The 17509-nt window shown below is 42.1% G+C and overlaps 2 protein-coding genes across 4 annotated transcripts in view; both read left to right on the top strand.

The window, feature by feature from the left end:
* Positions 1-17509, top strand: part of LOC118231724 (titin-like) — a 237812-nt gene that overhangs the window by 66394 nt on the left and 153909 nt on the right. The window lies entirely within an intron of this gene.
* Positions 1-17509, top strand: part of LOC118231726 (interferon-induced very large GTPase 1-like) — a 53155-nt gene that overhangs the window by 21016 nt on the left and 14630 nt on the right. For both annotated transcript variants that reach the window (XM_035425851.1, XM_035425852.1), the window contains one exon: positions 12727-16427. In XM_035425851.1, coding sequence (XP_035281742.1) covers positions 12727-16427 — 3701 coding nt within the window. The remainder of the gene's footprint in view (positions 1-12726; positions 16428-17509) is intronic.

The following is a 17509-nucleotide window of genomic DNA, read 5'->3' as shown; positions in this document are numbered from 1 at the left end:
CGGTTAAGGAATACATCACGAAGTCTCTGGGCCCTGACCTTGTGGATGAATTGTTGACAGGGCAGAAAGCCATTGATTTCAGCACTCGATCCTTCTTCCAGTTCTCAATTCTCAAGCAGCTGCTTTCAGATGATGACTTTGAGAACTTTGTGAATTGCATAACAAACTACGAGAGCTTTGTGCAGGGCTGGATATTTGAACAGATGGTGAAGCAGTTCTCTGAGGGAGATGGTCTGAGTAACATTGAGATTAAGCACCTGAAGGTGATGGTAAAAAGATTAAAGGAAGCCGTTAAGAATGCAGAGATGAAGGCCAGTGAAATAGTGACAAAAAGGGGTGAGGAGGACCAGAACATTCAGCAGTTCATTCAGGATATCTGTAGTGACCTACAGGAGCTCATCATCCCCAAAGACCCCTTGAAGTGGTCCTGGCCTTAAACACTGCCAAGCCAGAAGACTTTTCCCAGTGTTTGTTGTTGCTTGTGGATGAAATGGAGGAGTCCTTTACTGCAGAGTTTCAGAGGGGTGGGGATGTGAGGGCCAGGCTGACCTCACTGCCCTTTCAGCCACAGAAGGAGCTGTTTAACAGGGTGTTTGGCTGTGGGAAGCAGTGTCCCTTCTGCAAGACCCCATGTGAAGCAGGTGGAAAATACCACACAGAGCACTTTGCCTCCATCCACCGTCCTCAGGGGATTGGGGGATACAGATTTGTGGACTCCGGTATATTAATGTGTGAGGTCTGCTGCACCAGTGTTGCCAGTGAGAGAAAATTCTGGTCAAGTGAAACAGAGGGGAAATGGCATCCATACAAGGACTATCAGAGCATTTACCCTGACTGGCGCATCCAGCCTGACACCAGCATCCAGGCCTCAGACTACTGGAAGTACGTCTTCAACAGGTTTAAAAAGCAGTTTGCCAAGGAATATGATGCTAAGCCTGCAGACATCCCCTCTCTTTGGAGATATATAACCCACAACAAAGCCATGAAAAGCCTGGAGGAATCCTTCCAGATGAAAACAGAAGGAGATTAAATTGAATGGATTATATGGCTCCTGTGTCAGTCTGGTCGAAAATTTGTTTTCTGAGTGGCATTAATTAATAGCCTACTCACACATATCATGGCTAATCACAAAAAGTGCCCCAACCTAGTGGAATCCTATGAAAGAAAGGGCCATAGGTTAAAAATGAAAATACAATACAAATAAAACACATTTCGAAAAGGGAGTATTAAGTTAAATCATCACTGATGTTAAGAAAAAGAGAACACTGATACATACATTACTGCAGTTTTTCAGCCTTCACTGAGCTGTCTCTGATACACATACACAGGTAATACCCTCATCCAGTCATTATTCATATAAAACCATATACATGCTAAAAGGTGATGTTACCTCTATCAGAACCTATGCAGCTTTTATCTATACACACTGTCTGAGTTAGCATGGCTGAGCTTTGTTCATTATTTCATTGCTTGGATGCATAATCAGAGATGGTAACTAAGCTGAGATATTTTAAGTTTGTTTAATTTTGTGACCTTCTCTATATCAAAAAGAATACTTTTAACGAAAATACAAATGACATTTAATGTTTTTATTCTATGCTTCCTATAATTAATCTTTTCTATTAATAAAGCACATAACCTTTATGTATTATTGATAATATTACCAGCTCTTCATCACTGCTTGCTTGGCTGTTTGAAGTCATACATTATTAAGTGCCTTAATAATCTGTTTACACAATAGCATAGCTTTCATTCATTCATATTCTTCAAATAGTTTCAACACATGGTTTCTTGTTACGATGTTAAAAGGATTGTTGTTATCACTTTATGAGCCTTTGTTATCACTTTATAAGCCTTAATATAGAAATTCACTGTTCCTGAAAAAAAGAAAATTGACCTTTGAGGCCCAAAGATGCCATCAATCCATCCATTATCTATACCTGCTTATCCTGGTCAGGTACGCGGGGGCTGCTGGAGCCTATCCCAGCATGCATTGGGAGAGAAGCAGGAATATACCCTGAACAGGTCGCCACACGCACCATCCACTCATCCCTATGGGCAATTTAGAGTCTCCAGTTAGCCTGCTGACATGTCTTTGGACTGTGGGAGGACATGCAAACTCCACACAGAAATGCCCTGGGATTCGAACCCAGGACTGCACCACTGTGCCACCCTTATAGCTTTCATGATGACTGCTTATTTTTCTTTTTTAGTAAACTGGATTCAAAATTTGTTTTGCTTCTTTGCACTTTGTAAAATTGATGTATTTCACCACATTTTTGAGCACTTATTACTTGCACACATGGGATAATCAAAATAAATGTTTCATTTAATCTGAACTTGATGAACAGTCCCTTATTTTCTTCACTGCCTGAACAACTGAGCTGCCTGAAGACAATGGCAGTACCTTCGTTCTACCACTAGATGGCAATAAATCCATTTAACATCACATCATTGCTGCTGGCTTTACCTTCTGTCTCAGGTAGCAGAAAATACACAATTTACACTTGTGTCGAATGTAATTACCTGCACTGGGGGAAAAAACCTTTCCATGTTTATCAATGAAAGGGGCATAAAGATGAAAGCTTGAACCCTCTAGTCTTACAATCAACCAGGATTTACATCAGGACTCAGTCACTGGAGTCTGTCCACATTGAGTCAGAGACAGTGTGCTAGACCAGGACTCAACACATTATGGGGTAGGAGTGTGTTGATTCGGCCATTTTAAAAGTGACAAAAAATTAGATCAAAGCAGAAATTTACCCAGGATGCACCACACTGCTCCTCCAACAAACTGAGGGACACCAAATGCTGCTCCAAGACGTTCAGCAGATTCCTCTGTCTTCACACATTTCAGAACAACAAAGCAAATGCATAATCACTCATACTTGTATATCCAGCAGCCTCTTCACAAAGTGGAGGAAAGTGTTTCCAATCAAACCCAGAGCTACTGAGGGGAGCAGGGAAAATCAGTCTGTCCCTTGTGGAATAAATCATTCAGTCAGTGGACAGGAAAAGGGTGATGAAGCACACAAAAGCTAAAGAGGTGACTCCTGTCCAGGTGAGGCCTGAGCAAAAGGCAGGTAAGCTCAGGCTAACCTGCAGCAGACCATCACAGGCCCACTCATCCAGTTTAAACACATATTTTATAAAAACATAAAGATAACCAAAAAATAAATAAATAAAAATAACAATTCCACAAAGCGTGGGAGCAATGTTGATTTATAAATGCACACAATGCATTTTCAAGTAATAAATCATGCAACTAGGCGTCAAGTACTTTGTGTGGCAAGTGTTAATGATCAGTATTAACTTCTTTTTTTTCCATTTTCTTTTACTCTTTAAACTATTCACAAAAACATCACTGGGCTGGGGGAGGCACTGGGCTGGGGGAAGCACTGGGCTGGGGGAGGCTGGGGGAGATACTGAGCTGCGGTGTGAGTGTGAGTGCTATGGGGCGACATAGCTCAGGAGGTAAGACCGATTGTCTGGCAGTCGGAGGGTTGCCGGTTCAAACCCCGCCCTGGGCATGTTGAAGTGTCCTTGAGCAAGACACCTAACCCCTAACTGCTCTGGCGAATGAGAGGCATCAGGATCAGGAGAGGCTTTGGATAAAAGCGCTATATAAATGCAGTCCATTTACCATTTACCATGAATAACCAGGACAGAAAGAGAAGTGAAAAGCCCAGATGCACAACTGCACACGAGGACAAGATTATCAGTCTCTAGTTTGAGAAACAGCCCCCTCACAGATCTTCTGCTGGCAGCTTCATTGAACAGTACTCACCAAACATCAGTTTCACCTGCAACAGTGAAGAGACGACTCTGGGATGCTGGCCTTATAGGCAAAGTGTCAAAGAAAACACTTCTTTAACAGGCAAACAAGAAGAGGTTTGCCATGCCGGTGTGACGCCCCTGGAAGGGAGGGAGAGAGAGAGAGAGAGAGAGGGAGAGAGAGAGAGAGAGAGAGAGAGACAGAGAGAGACAGAGAGAGAGAGAGAGAGACAGAGAGAGAGAAAGAGAGCACTCACACAAATACAAAATCAAATAAATGAACACATTCACCCTTGCCCCTCACAGGTTCTGGGCAAAAACAATAAACTAAAACAATAAGTGAAAATAACAAAGACAAAAAAAGTAAAAAAAAAAGAGAGAGTTGAGGAAACGTTAGGTAGCATTGCTGTGAAATACAGCTTGTTTAATTTGTGTGAGATTAGCCAGTATTTTTTAATGAAACTTGGCACAATTTTGATATCAATACTTTTAATGGCAGACATATCTGAAGTCATGACTTACAGACAATGTTTTGTATGTGTGAGTAACGCGGCATTTTTGTACGTTGAAAACGTGTTTTTCATGAGATTTTAATTACAACCTTAAATGCAATTTCACGAACTGTAAAAATATGGTTCAATGTTGTAATTAGACATTTTTGATGTCTAAAGAGGTATCAATTTCTCTCAGAGTCAAATTATGCCAGAAACGGACTTGCATGTTACATAAAATGAATATTCCGTATTTAAGGACTTTTCAGTCAGGAAGAACAGTTTGCAGTAATACGTTCCATAACGCTCTACGGGAAATTATTGTTATTCAAATTTTTGGTTGCGGTATTGATTCATCGATTGACCCACAGTTGATATCAGTAAAGTTACATATGGTGAACTATTGAACAAATCCTGAGCTAACGTGTCATAATGTAATTGTAATAACAACAGAATATCAATATGTTACTGTAATACCAACAGACTATGTAATATCGTAGCCTATCCCCTTAATAGCCTCGCCCAAACGAAACTGACAATAATACTTTCGATTTGCTTGCTTATAAAACTGGGTGACAGTCAGTAGTTGTTTCTGTGCCCAGTCTAGAGCATCCGCTGTGAAAAAGATCCTGATCGCATCTTCACGCTTCGCTTTGTTCTTCTGCGGAAAAGATTGTGCGCAAACTGATTCCAGAACAGATTATCCCGGTAAGTGAGGCAAAACTAATATTGACAGATATTGCTATAGAGCAGCACTGTAGCCCAGGACCGTGCAGGATTATGCGCTGGATGAATGAAACAAGTACACCCTCTGTTTCATTAACAGCTTATTATACATACAAACAGGACTTTAGACTACAAATGCTTTTTGAATACTGTAGTTTATTTGTGCTTTATGAAAGCTTTTCTATACAAGCAACAGGAAAAATATATTATACACAAACACAAAAATATATAATTCAAGATTATATTTTACACCAACACAAATTGTTTTCAACAAGTAATCATTTTGTTGTGACTGATGGGGCTCCTGTTCACAGTACTTTGTGTACCCTCCCTTTACAGAGATGAAACTATTAAGTCATCTTGTATATTTTAGGATATTAGTGAAGGCATGGGGGTCTTTATCAATTCTTCCATACAGAATCTTTGAAAATCCTTTTAGAGAAGTCTACATATATAGTCTCCAGTTGAGCCACCTTCAACTCATATTGTTTTGCTGGCTGAAGTTGGTCTTCTGGAAATTTGGTCCCAAAAATATGTACCCCCCAGTATTTCCTGCCTTTTATATCTTTTCTCAAGATTTACCTCCATGGTACTCACACATTTCCCTCACAATGTCAGAATCAGCTTCTGCGCATCAAGCATTTTGATGAGTATTTTTAACCGCATGGGCTACATTTGTATTTATTTCTTATTGTTTAATCTAAATTAATCACCCCCCCCCCCACCAGCAGCTATATGGTTTGATATTTTTGACCTTATTCCAAAATACTGTGTTTTCTGTGGTGTGTGGCCTGTGGTCTAGAACTCATTCCTTAAAGCACACCTGCCTATTCAGGTTATTTAGGTTTTGGATGTTGGAAGTCATCGTGGATGTTGGTACATTTCATGGTACAATGTACACAAAGTACACAAAGACCTATTTGAATGAAAGTCTTAATACAACAAAGCAAAATGCTAATAAGAACAAAACAAAACAATGACAATATCAAAGTAAAGTTTTTTTTTAAAACTTTGCTTATCCTTCTTTCCATTGGGAACTTTGCATGGCCACCAAACTATTTACAAACTATTTACATTTCAAACTATTTACTATTTGGAAACTCCCGTGAGGGCTGTCTTGTGCAGGCTCATTCTCTCTTCTATGCAGCAGACTATACTGTCCTCGCTCTTCTTCCTGTTTATATCGCAGTTGTTCTTGTTGTTCTGTGTCGTCTTCTTTTCTCTCTCCAGCCATTCCTGCAGTCACCTCTGTACAGCCCTGGTTCAAACCCAGTGAACAGTTTTGTGAAAAGTTGGTGAAACACCATATAGGCCCTCAGGTGAAAACCTGGCTACATCTGGTTTAAAAGTTTTATAGCCAGCTAGAGAGCTAAGTATGGGGAAACCCTGAGCTAAATTGGGGTTAGCCTAATGTGTTTATATCAAAACATCAACCACCTAGAAATCTAGACATGTAGTAATTTTGCATATTCTGTATTCCTGCTGAAATTTAGCATATTGAGCATCACAAAGCATTAAAAAAAATCTCTACAATTTTCAAATGTCACCTTTGCAAACATTTAGTGAGAACTTTGTCCCAAATTGTAATCACTTTTCCAAGAGTAATGTTCTGCATTAAAGCAACATTGAAAAATCATGGATTATATATAAATATAAATGTTAAATATGAATGTAAATGTTCAATTGAAATATAATGCTGAAATGTAGTAAATAAATGTTTGGAAAATATGCTAATTGGTGATGCCCTTAATGGGTAATGTCAAGTATATTGTTTGGAGAAGGTTGGTCTCACCCACACCCATGCAAATACTGCTTGCGGCCGCATAATCAGCTGCCTGAAAATGATCCAGAATAAATATCCCATGATCAGGAGGCAAACTCTGTTTTCTTGTGATCAAATGGTATCTCATGATCTTGAGAGAACGAGACCAAAAAATTATATTGCAAGGACTCTACGGATGTAGATCCTTAATGTTACATATATTCTTATTTGCTTTGAAATCCTGTTAGTCTGGTCTGGCAATATTAGTCAATAGATCAGGTGAATTCACTTTTGTTTTCCTGTTGTAAACACCTCACAGCTAGACCAATGAGGGTTTGTAGCTGGAGGGGAAGGTATCGCGTGTTCTCCCTTGGCTGGTGTGATTCAAAACCGAGATGTTAGTTATTTTTCCTCTGTTCGTAAGAACAGGGCACAATTATAATTGAGAATGCACTGGTTCCGTTGCCACGGGTTAGATATGAAGGCGCTGCTTCATATCCCGCTTAAAGCTGGCCTGAAACGGATCAGTAGCATTCAGGTTACTCTCCGTTCGTAAACGGGGCTATGTTGTCATCAGAGATATATCAGATCTGTCGCCGGACTGTCAATATTCCAATGGGAGCATCAGAATATTCACAAATACGCGGAACAACACACCCGATCTATCCGTGACTACAGCAAGAAAGCGTAACAGTTACTATGTTTTACTCTCGTGTTAATCTGACTCCATTTTACATGATAATTTAAAATTTGGGTTTAACTATACGTGGAACTTGGGAGTGGTTACACTCGACTCTATCTTGTGCCATTATTCCTCAATATATGCTCCCAGGTTTAGCATTATTGTTAAATCTCAGTTCGGTGAAGAATCCAGAGGGTAGGAGGCTGACCACCATAATACATGCCTTCCATGCCTGGCTTACATGGATAGTGCATAGACAGTTATGAGCCCAGGGTGGTGAAGAATCTATCGGGCTCCTTAAGGCGAATTTGGGGAGAACCGGCGTACAACGCCCATGGGTTCTCTTATGCCAAACAACACCAGAACCGATCCCACCAATCCCTTAGCGGGCAGATCGTGGTCACCTATCTAACTTGAAGACCCCACTAAAGACGTTTACTGTACTAGACCCCTGATCAGTAGGTCCTAGTCATAATTGCCCCCCTGAGTATTTAAACGGAATTTCGGCTGAAAAGAAGATAAAATGGATTAGAGTCATGAAGACCACGCAAGTTAAAATCAGAAGAATTTATTTAACAGGCAGGTAGGTTGTTATCTTTAAATTCAAATCGATTATAAGGTTTAAAAAACATAAATACAGAGGAAAAGAGTTCTTACCAGCCTGTTTAGCTACCCACAGAACATCGAGTATGCGCAGTGCGGGAAGTCGATTGCGATCTTCCTTGTGAATCTACACACACCACACAGATTATGTGTAACGTGGGGAAGTCGTTTACGATCTTCCTCGATTGCTTTGTCTCCCTTCCTTTTAAGCCAAATCCCGCGTTTGGTCTAGGCGGCATTGCCATAAATTAACCTGTCCGAATCATAAATCTCTAATTCCGGCCCCCACCATTTGGAGGAGGTTGTTAAAACAATTGGTGGGGAAATGGGGAAAAGGAGATGATTACCAGAGAGGACATTCCATTGTGTTAGGTTTTTCCTGAGTTATTGAAACTATGTTTTTTCAAATTCTATTTGGTATGAAACATATTTCATTCAATGGCTTGATTATTGTGAACATGTACATACCAAACATGCCAAGTGGATGTAATATTATGGTGCAGTTGTCATGAAAATACCCTTCTGTTTAACCATTGTACACGCAATCCATGTTATTATTACATAAGGCATAATACAATAATACAATGAACACATGTGCATGGTTTGTAAGGTTTTCCGGGGTTTGTAAATAGGATATACAGATGGTTTATAGTCCAGATCCAGAAAAGAAATACAAAGTGTAATGTCAGAGGGGCCCAAAATGAGGGCACTGTGGTATTGTCCCGCCATGTGGCCGGTCATTTCACCCTTTATGACCCCAAAACACCCACACCCACAACCACAGGCAAAGAGACTAGTTCCCCTTATCTTAGTTGTATCCAGGTGGTAACATTCCAGAGAGCCAACGACTTGCTCACACAACCATAAACAACCAGTTCAGTTCCTCTTATCTCAATCTTGTCCAGAGGGTAACAGTCCAGAGAGCCAAATGGCCGGCTCATCCCGAGGAAATCCGAGTAGCTTATTGTTTTACCACAAGGCTCTCGGGTCCTTTGAAGTATAGGCTGCGCCCCAGCATGCCGGCTCGTTCAAATGCCAGCCTTTTCTGGGTCCCAGTTTAATTTCCCTCTTACACTGTATATTAAGTTGTTCTGGTTTAGGGTGTCGGCTAAATGACTGTAATTCATGTAACTAATGTAATTAATGTAATTTAATGAATTTCAATCATTCCGAGCCTTCCTTTGATGACATGAAGACATTTAGTTTCCACGTCTGGGCTACCTGAGATACAATCATTAACGCAAAGATTTTGACTAGATTGCTTTGCCTAGTATAGTAAGTTCAGGTTGGCAATGAGAAGTAGAACTGACACAGCAAAGTTAATACAGTGAACTGAACACACCTGCATCTTCAGTGATTAAGACTAAAATGGCCATCATTTATTAACAGAAATACAAGATTTCTAAACCAAGCTGACGTATAGCCTGCTGAAGTCACCAGAGATCCCTCTGCAATCTACACAAATCTCCAGTGGGCCGCACTGATTTCATCCATGGTCCCCTTTCATCCCCAGATCACTTTTACCTTTAGTGCAGGGTGCTTTGGTTCTTCGTTCTGTAATTGTGTGATGTTTGCCCAAAGGGAGGAGGATGGATTGCCCCCATTGCCACAGGGAATGTGGGCAGAATGACAAGTTCTGCAGTGAATGCGGCTACAGACTGTGCTGTGCAAGGACACCTGTCACAGGTAAGCCCAACGAGCTAGTTAGCGACCAGACCTCCTAGCTTCATTTTCAGGTCATCACTTAGCTAGCTTAAATTAGTCCAGATTGGTAAATTAGTCAAAGCAGTAGCAGTTATATGAAGAAATTAGATTTTAGTAACTGATAATTTACATGAACTGATCTTATGTTTTATATAGCTAGTGTGTACTCAGGAAGATTATTTAGGTTTTTTTGGGGTGAGAGGTTGGCCCGTTATCAATGACAAATGTTATAGTACCATGAAAAAGTACCAGCACCAATAAATACAACCAAACACGTCCTTTAATTTGATACGTTTTTCATGTTGCTGTGGAGGAATTTTAGCCCACCTTTCTTTGCAGAAACTGAACTGCTTTAATTCAGGCAATTTTGTAGGTTTTGTATCGATGGCAGGACATTCTCCTTAAGAATTTTTTTCTACAGAACAGAATTCATGGTTCCTTTAACAATGGCGAGTCATCCAGCTCGCAAGGCAGCAAAGCATCCCCACACCATCACAGTACCTCCACCGTGTTTGAGTGTTGGTATGGTGTTCTTACTGTGAAATGGTCTATTTGCTTTATGCCAGACATAATAAAATTAATGAAAAGTTTCTGTTCAATATTACATTTTGTCAAAAAGATCAGAAACCATTCAATGTGACAAATATGAAATAGTAGAAATCAGGAAGGGGGAAAATACTTTTTCACAGCGCTGTATGCTGTTCTTTGAAAACGAGGTGTTAGCTTTTTGACCATGGTGGTTGCCCACGGTTAGGGGTGTGTTGTTCTGTGGTGGCTGTTTTGTTTTGGTTTTTTTTATGCTGGCCACTGGGACTGTATATGGCTGTAGGAATCCCTGCAATATTCTCGATCAGCCTTGATTGAAATATTGCTGTCAAATGTTTACTGCTACAACCGTGCAGATATTTGGAAATATATTTAGAGCCTGTGTTTTATCTTGTGTAGAGGGATCCTGTATTCTGTAAGAAAATGAGTAAATTTCACTTGGTTTGGTTTTTGCAGGTTTGTTGAGAGATTTTCTTGATCATCTTAATGCTTCATGTACACATTTTATCTAAATTTTATCCACCTTGGTTCAAATTTGAATTGAAAGTGGGACAGCATTCATTTTCAGGGCCATGAGGGCCATTTTATGGACATAATAATGCACATAATCAAACTGTTGCTTTCTGCTATATCTGCTAATGCTAGTGCTAATACTTCTTTCACACAGACCTTTCTGAACCTGGGAACCTGATAGTAGACCTCAAGGTCAGCATTTCTGGAGCAGAACCCTGGCGCAATTCTGCCGTCGTCCACAGGGTTGTGCTGTCGGACCTGCAGCCAGGAACTGAATGCACTGCCGCCGTCTCCACGGCGATGGAAGAAGAGGTGCTGAGTAATGCCACCCCCAAAACCTTCAACAGAAGTAAGGGTTCCCCTGCATTGTGAAACCATGGTTCCCAACTTGCTGAACCCACAATAGAATTCATAAAAGAGTGTATTGTTTATGGGCCCTTATTAAGCTGCAGGCTGACAATGACTCTCAATTGTTTATTTCTACAAGCATTCAGGTAAATGGAAAGATATTTAGAGCCAGTGTTTTATCATGTGTAGAGGGATCTGCCTATATTGTGACAGCTGCCATTCTATTTTTTGTTACCCCTTATTAAATGCACCCTGACATGATAAAATATGAAATTAAAATGTTTTTAGAGTGTAAAATAAACTGTTATCTTTCTACTGTATTGGCCTGGGAGCAAATCCTGACCATGCCTGTGCTATCGGAGGCCGGTAGGCCCACAGGTGCATTAATGGCCGTAGTGTCACTCAGAGTTAGGGAAGATGCAGTCTGCCTGGATCAGTAGTGCTTTCCAGTGTGCCAGTGTCTGGTAGCAATTTTGTATAAAAAATGATGGTGTTGAATAGAAAGATTACAAACAGGAGCTCTATTTGATGTTTTTATAAAACGACCGGTAGGGAAGAAGTAAAGTACAGTTTTCCAAGATATATAGTCCAATACATGAGTTGAAATAGTTTTCAGAGACAATGAATTGTTGTTCCAGCCAATTAGATTCATTCAATCACCATATTCAGAAGTTCCATTTGTGGCCAATCACGGGCTTGGATTAAAGAGTCTATACCAACGCTAACCAAGTGGGCCTCCTCCAAATGACATATCCTTGGACCCCCTAAAGGGCTTAATTTATACTGCTGCTGGGGTCTACCTCCTCTTGCAAATACATTGTATGGGGTGAAAAAGCATACAGTTAGTTATATTGGCTTGTAAAGGTAAATATTCAGCACTTAATGAAAAATATTTTTCCAGTTACCATAAGGTCAATTAGACATTTTATGCAAATGCAGGTATAATGCTTCATGTAAGGAAAATTTTCAGTCATAACCCAGCAATATGTATTTGTTGTCATGTGATTTTTTAAATCTTGTACAGATACACATAAATTAATAAAAGCTTACATATCCTGTTTAAAGGCTAAGAGATCCTTTCCTCTCTGTCCTCTCAAATAGAGCCATCTGCCCCTGGGAGGGTGGAAGCCACTGATGTGATGAGCAGGTCAGTGACTCTGTGCTGGGAAAGACCGGTCTGCATGGAGGGAGTTTCTCATGAGATCCACATCACCTACAGCTGTGAGGGAGAAGAGCCCAGATCACATAAATGTGCACCTAACACCACCACAGCTGTCCTTTCTGATCTGAGACCTGGGGTGGAATATACTTTCAACCTCACTGCAGTCCTTCCAAACGGCATCTGCAGCAAGACCAGCTCAGCACGTATACACACAAGTCAGTGACGAAATGTATTCATTTGAGGATGCATATTTTATATTTATACTTGTCATTTTAAACCTCATAAAAATACGCTGAATTGTTCAGGTCTTTTTTGTAAGCATTACATTCACATCTATTATTAGTCATTTTAAACGGATTGTGTGTCACTGTACAGAAATGTAGTAATGCGATTTAATTTATTTCCACAACGACAGAAACTAGTTTGGATGAACTGGTGAGTGACTTGGGACTGGAACACCACCTGAAGAACAAACTGACTCTGAGCAAGGTGCTGGAGATTGATGGAGAGACTTCAAGTGATGAAAGCATCCAGTCTCTGAAATCTCTGCCGTGGTGTTTCCTGAGGAGGTTGATGATGGTGAATGTGACTGCTAGGAGTGTGAGGTGCGCCTCAAAAGAGGACATGACTTCCCAAAACCTGGGCAGCTTAATGGACACCCTGTGCAATCCACAGGCCAGCAGCAACAGAGTCAACCCCCTGGACCTAATAACTGCTGTGTTTCTCTGCTCGGATGGCTTTCTCCAGCAGGAGATGGTTTTAAAAATGTCCATGTGCCAGTTCTCTGTGCCTCTGCTCCTTCCTAAATGTGAAACACAGGAGTGCACTTTAATGCTTTGGGCCATGAGGGGTATTGTGAAAACGTTCAAGCCGCACTCTTTGACAGACCCAAGTGGGTTTGTAGAGGAGAACATTGTTCTCTCTGAGCTCCCCCTGGTCTCTTTTGTGAGGCTGGGAAACAGCAGCTTGTCCAAGTCTCACATTCTGAACCATGTTCTCAGCAACCCTCAGCAGTACCACGACACCTTTGTTCACAGAAACATAGAGTGCGGTGACAACCCAAAGAGGATTTCCAATGGGCTGGTGGAGATCAGCTGGTATCTGCCCTGTGGGAAGAGAAACATTGACATCTTCTCTGAGCCACTGGCTATAGCTAACCTCCGTGGGGACCTCAGGGACTTTGAAACTCAGTACGCTTTCCTTTGTCACAACTCTGCTGCCGTATTTGTGTTTTGTGATGATTTTGGGTCTGAATACAAATTTTTGGAGTCCCAGCACCAGAAGGCTCATTGGTTCTGGATCATCAATTCACAGAGCAAGAGCTTCAATGAAGATGATTTCAGCAGATGTGTTTCTGAGTTACAGCTACAAACCAGCAACATCATCATAAGGGGTCCGCAGATGAATGATGCAGAATTCATCAAAACCCTGCGTTTGGGTATCAGTGGAATTTTAAAGGGAAACGTGGTCAAAATGAGCATTGAACAGATGTCTGATGTTGCCAATGAGCTTGGAATCCATGTTGATGAAGATTGTGACTGCTGTAAGAATGGAAAGCAGAAGGCTGATGAAATCACAAAAAGGATTTCTGATATATCAAGCTTCAAGGAGAAAGAGCTGCCCTTGCAAGGGACTGCATGGAAACAGCTGGCCAAACTGGAGAAGGAAGTGTGCAGGATGAAAAATGCTGGGGAGAAAAACATTGAAGTTTACAGGAATGAGCTTGCAGAACAGAAGCAGCAGCTCAGAGCACAGCAGAGGGCTCACAGCATCTCAGAGTCTATGTCCCGTTTCATCTCTGCAATGTCTGGTTCCACAGAGGAGCGCAAGTATTTCCTCAAGTGGATGAGGATCAACCTGGACAACCTGTCACGCAAAAGCCTTCCACTCCTTCGGGCGGAGTACAAGGAACAGTGTCAGAATTCTGAGGAAAACAAGGAGCTCATTGGAGAGTTGGACAGGAAGATCTCTAGTTCATCCTTGGGGACAGAGCACTTCCTGCGGGAAATGGGTCAGCTGTACGAGTCGGCCTGCTCACTCCCTGAAGGTCCCACCCCTCAGATTCAGAACCTGCCACGTCTGGCTGCTGAGCTGCTGCAGGAAGGCTTCCCTCTGGAGCTGGTGGATGGAGATGCATCCAACATTCCTCTGCAGTGGGTGACTCAGGTTCTGAAGGAACTCCATCAACTAACACAGTATGACTGTAAGATCCGGGTGGTGACTGTACTGGGGGTGCAGAGCACTGGGAAGTCCACCCTCCTGAACACCATGTTCGGGGTCCAGTTTGCCGTCAGTAGTGGCAGGTGCACAAGAGGGGCCTTCATGCTCCTCATCAGAGTGAAAGAGGATTTTAAAGAGCAGCTTGGGTGTGATTACATCATGGTTATTGACACTGAAGGTCTGAAGTCACCAGAGTTGGCCCAGTTGGATGACAGTTATGAGCATGATAATGAACTGGCCACTCTGGTGGTGGGGCTGAGTGACATCACAGTCATCAACATCGCCATGGAGAACTGCACAGAGATGAAGGACATCCTGCAGATTGTGGTGCACGCCTTCCTGCGCATGAAAGAAGTTGGGAGAAAACCCTGCTGTCAGTTTGTGCACCAGAATGTCCCAGATGTCTCTGCCCATGAAAATAACCTGAGAGACAGGAAGCTTTTGCTGGAGCAACTGAATGAGATGACCCAAGCAGCAGCTAAGATGGAAAAAAGCGGAAACAACAAAACATTTCCTGATGTCATGGAGTATGATCCAAAGAGAAACAACTGGTACATCCCAGGGCTCTGGCATGGCATCCCTCCCATGGCACCGGTGAATGTTGGCTACAGCGAGGCTGTGAATCTTTTCAAAAGGAGTGTGACTGAGACGTTTCAGCAACACAAATCTGGAAAGAGCTCGCCACACACATTCAGTGAGTTTCTTGAATGGACCAAGAGTTTGTGGAACGCAGTGAAGTATGAGAACTTCATCTTCAGTTTCCGCAACAGCCTGGTGGCTGAAGCTTATACTCAGCTTTGCACTGAGTTCAACAATTGGGAGTGGGCCTTCAGGAAGAGCATGTACTCCTGGTTAAGCCAAGCTGAGACAAAGGTGTCAAACTTTGGCACAATAGCAGGACAGATTCAGCCATCCTCAGAGGTGGACGACTTACTGCGCAGCCTGAAATATGAGGCCTCCCTAGAACTCACTAAAGGGGAAAAGCTCTTTTTGGACAACCTCGCTGAATTCTACAAGAGGTCTGAAGGACACGTTCACTTAGTAGAGAAGTACAAAGGGGAATTTATCAACTCAGCCAAAACTATTCGGAAGGAGACAGAGAACTCTGTTCAAAACAAGCTAGAGGCAGCTGTGGAGATCAGAAAGGGTATGTTCAGGTTAGAGAACATCAATAAAAATCATACAGCTGTAATGGAGCAAAAGGTTCTGGACCTGGTGGAGAAATGCAGGAAAAGTAAAGTTCTGTCAGATCAACAGCTGGGGGATGAATTTGAACAGATGTGGAATGACACTGTGGCAGAACTAAAGTTCTCTGGCCTGGAAAAACAAGATATTGTCCAAGATATCTTCCACCAGCTATGGGTTAACTTAGAGATGAAAGGCAGCTCAGTATGTGAAATGCTGTCCAAAGTGGGCAACTTGTCTGACTGTGGATTTGAGCCATTCAAATTGAAGAGTAAAGGAATATTTAAAAAGATATGGAACAAATTGTTTGAAGATGAGCAGAAGATAAAGACACAGAAGATGGTTGATTACATCATTGAGTGCAGCAGGCAGTTTGTAGCTGAACAAGTGAGAACTAGGTCTGATTACCATAACACATACATGATTGAGTTGTTTCGTATGATAGATGAAAACCTGGACGAGCACAGGGATCTGGAAACAAGTGCTGAGTTTCAGGCCAGTCTGAAGATCCACATCTGTGGACATGCAGCACGAGAGTTTCTAAAAATGCATTTGGATTTTATCCATACAAATGATCCGCGTCGCTGTCTGGAGCAGTTCAAGCAACAGTACTGCACTGACTTCAAGGACCTGTTCCATAAAAGAGACCAGTGTCAGAAGAAAGCAGAGGAGTTCACCTGCAACTGTCTTGCACCTGCGGTGAAGGAATACATCACCAAGTCTCTAGGCCCTGACCTTGTGGATGAAGTGTTGAGAGGGAAGAAAGCCATTGATTTCAGCACTCGAACCTTCTTCCAGTTCTCAATCCTCAAGCAGCTGCTTTCAGATGATGACTTTGAGAACTTTGTGAATTACATAAGAAACTACGAGAACTTTGTGCAGGGCTGGATATTTGATCAGATGATACAACAGTTCTCAGCGGGAGATGGCCTCAGGAAAATTGAGATTAAGCACTTGAAGGATATGGTTGAACGATTAAAGGAAGCCATTAAGAATGCAGAGATGAAGGCCAATGAAAGAGTGACAGAAAGGGGTGAGGAGAACCAAAACATTCAGCAGTTCATTCAGAATATCTGTAGTGACCTACAGGAGCTTGTCATCCCCAAAGACCCCCTCAGAGCTATCCTGACGTTAAATACTGCCAAGCCAGAAGACTTTTCCCAGTGTCTGAAGGTGCTTGTGGATGAAATGGAGCAGTCCTTTACTGCAGAGTTTCAGAGGGGTGGGGATGTGAGGGCCAGGCTGACCTCACTGCCCTTTCAGCCACAGAAGGAGCTGTTTAACAGGGTGTTTGGCTGTGGGAGGCAGTGTCCCTTCTGCAAGACCCCATGTGAAGCAGGCGGCAAGGACCACACAGAGCACTTTGCTTCCATTCACCGTCCAGAGGGGACTGGGTCATACAGATACACGGTTTCGGGTAAATTATCTGTTGATGTCTGCTCCACCTGTGTTGTCAGTGAGGGAACATTCTGTTCGAGAAAAACAGAGGGGAAATACCATCCATACAAGGACTATCGGAGCATTTACCCTGACTGGCACATCCAGCCTGACAGGAGCATCCAGGCCTCAGACTACTGGAAGTATGTCTTCAACAGGTTTAATGAGCAGTTTGCCAAGGAATATGACGCTAAGCCTGCAGACATCCCCTCTCTTTGGACAGATATAACCCAAGACCAAGCCATGAAAAGCCTGGAGAAATCCTTCCAGATGAAAACAGGAGGTTAAATGGGTGTTTCAGTAGCGTGATCTACTGATTGGAATTAATATGAAATATTATACTCACAGGTACAAGG

Source organism: Anguilla anguilla, chromosome 7 (genome assembly GCF_013347855.1).
Source record: "Anguilla anguilla isolate fAngAng1 chromosome 7, fAngAng1.pri, whole genome shotgun sequence".
Taxonomy (NCBI): domain Eukaryota; kingdom Metazoa; phylum Chordata; class Actinopteri; order Anguilliformes; family Anguillidae; genus Anguilla; species Anguilla anguilla.
This window is presented reverse-complemented; position numbering and strand designations above follow the sequence as displayed.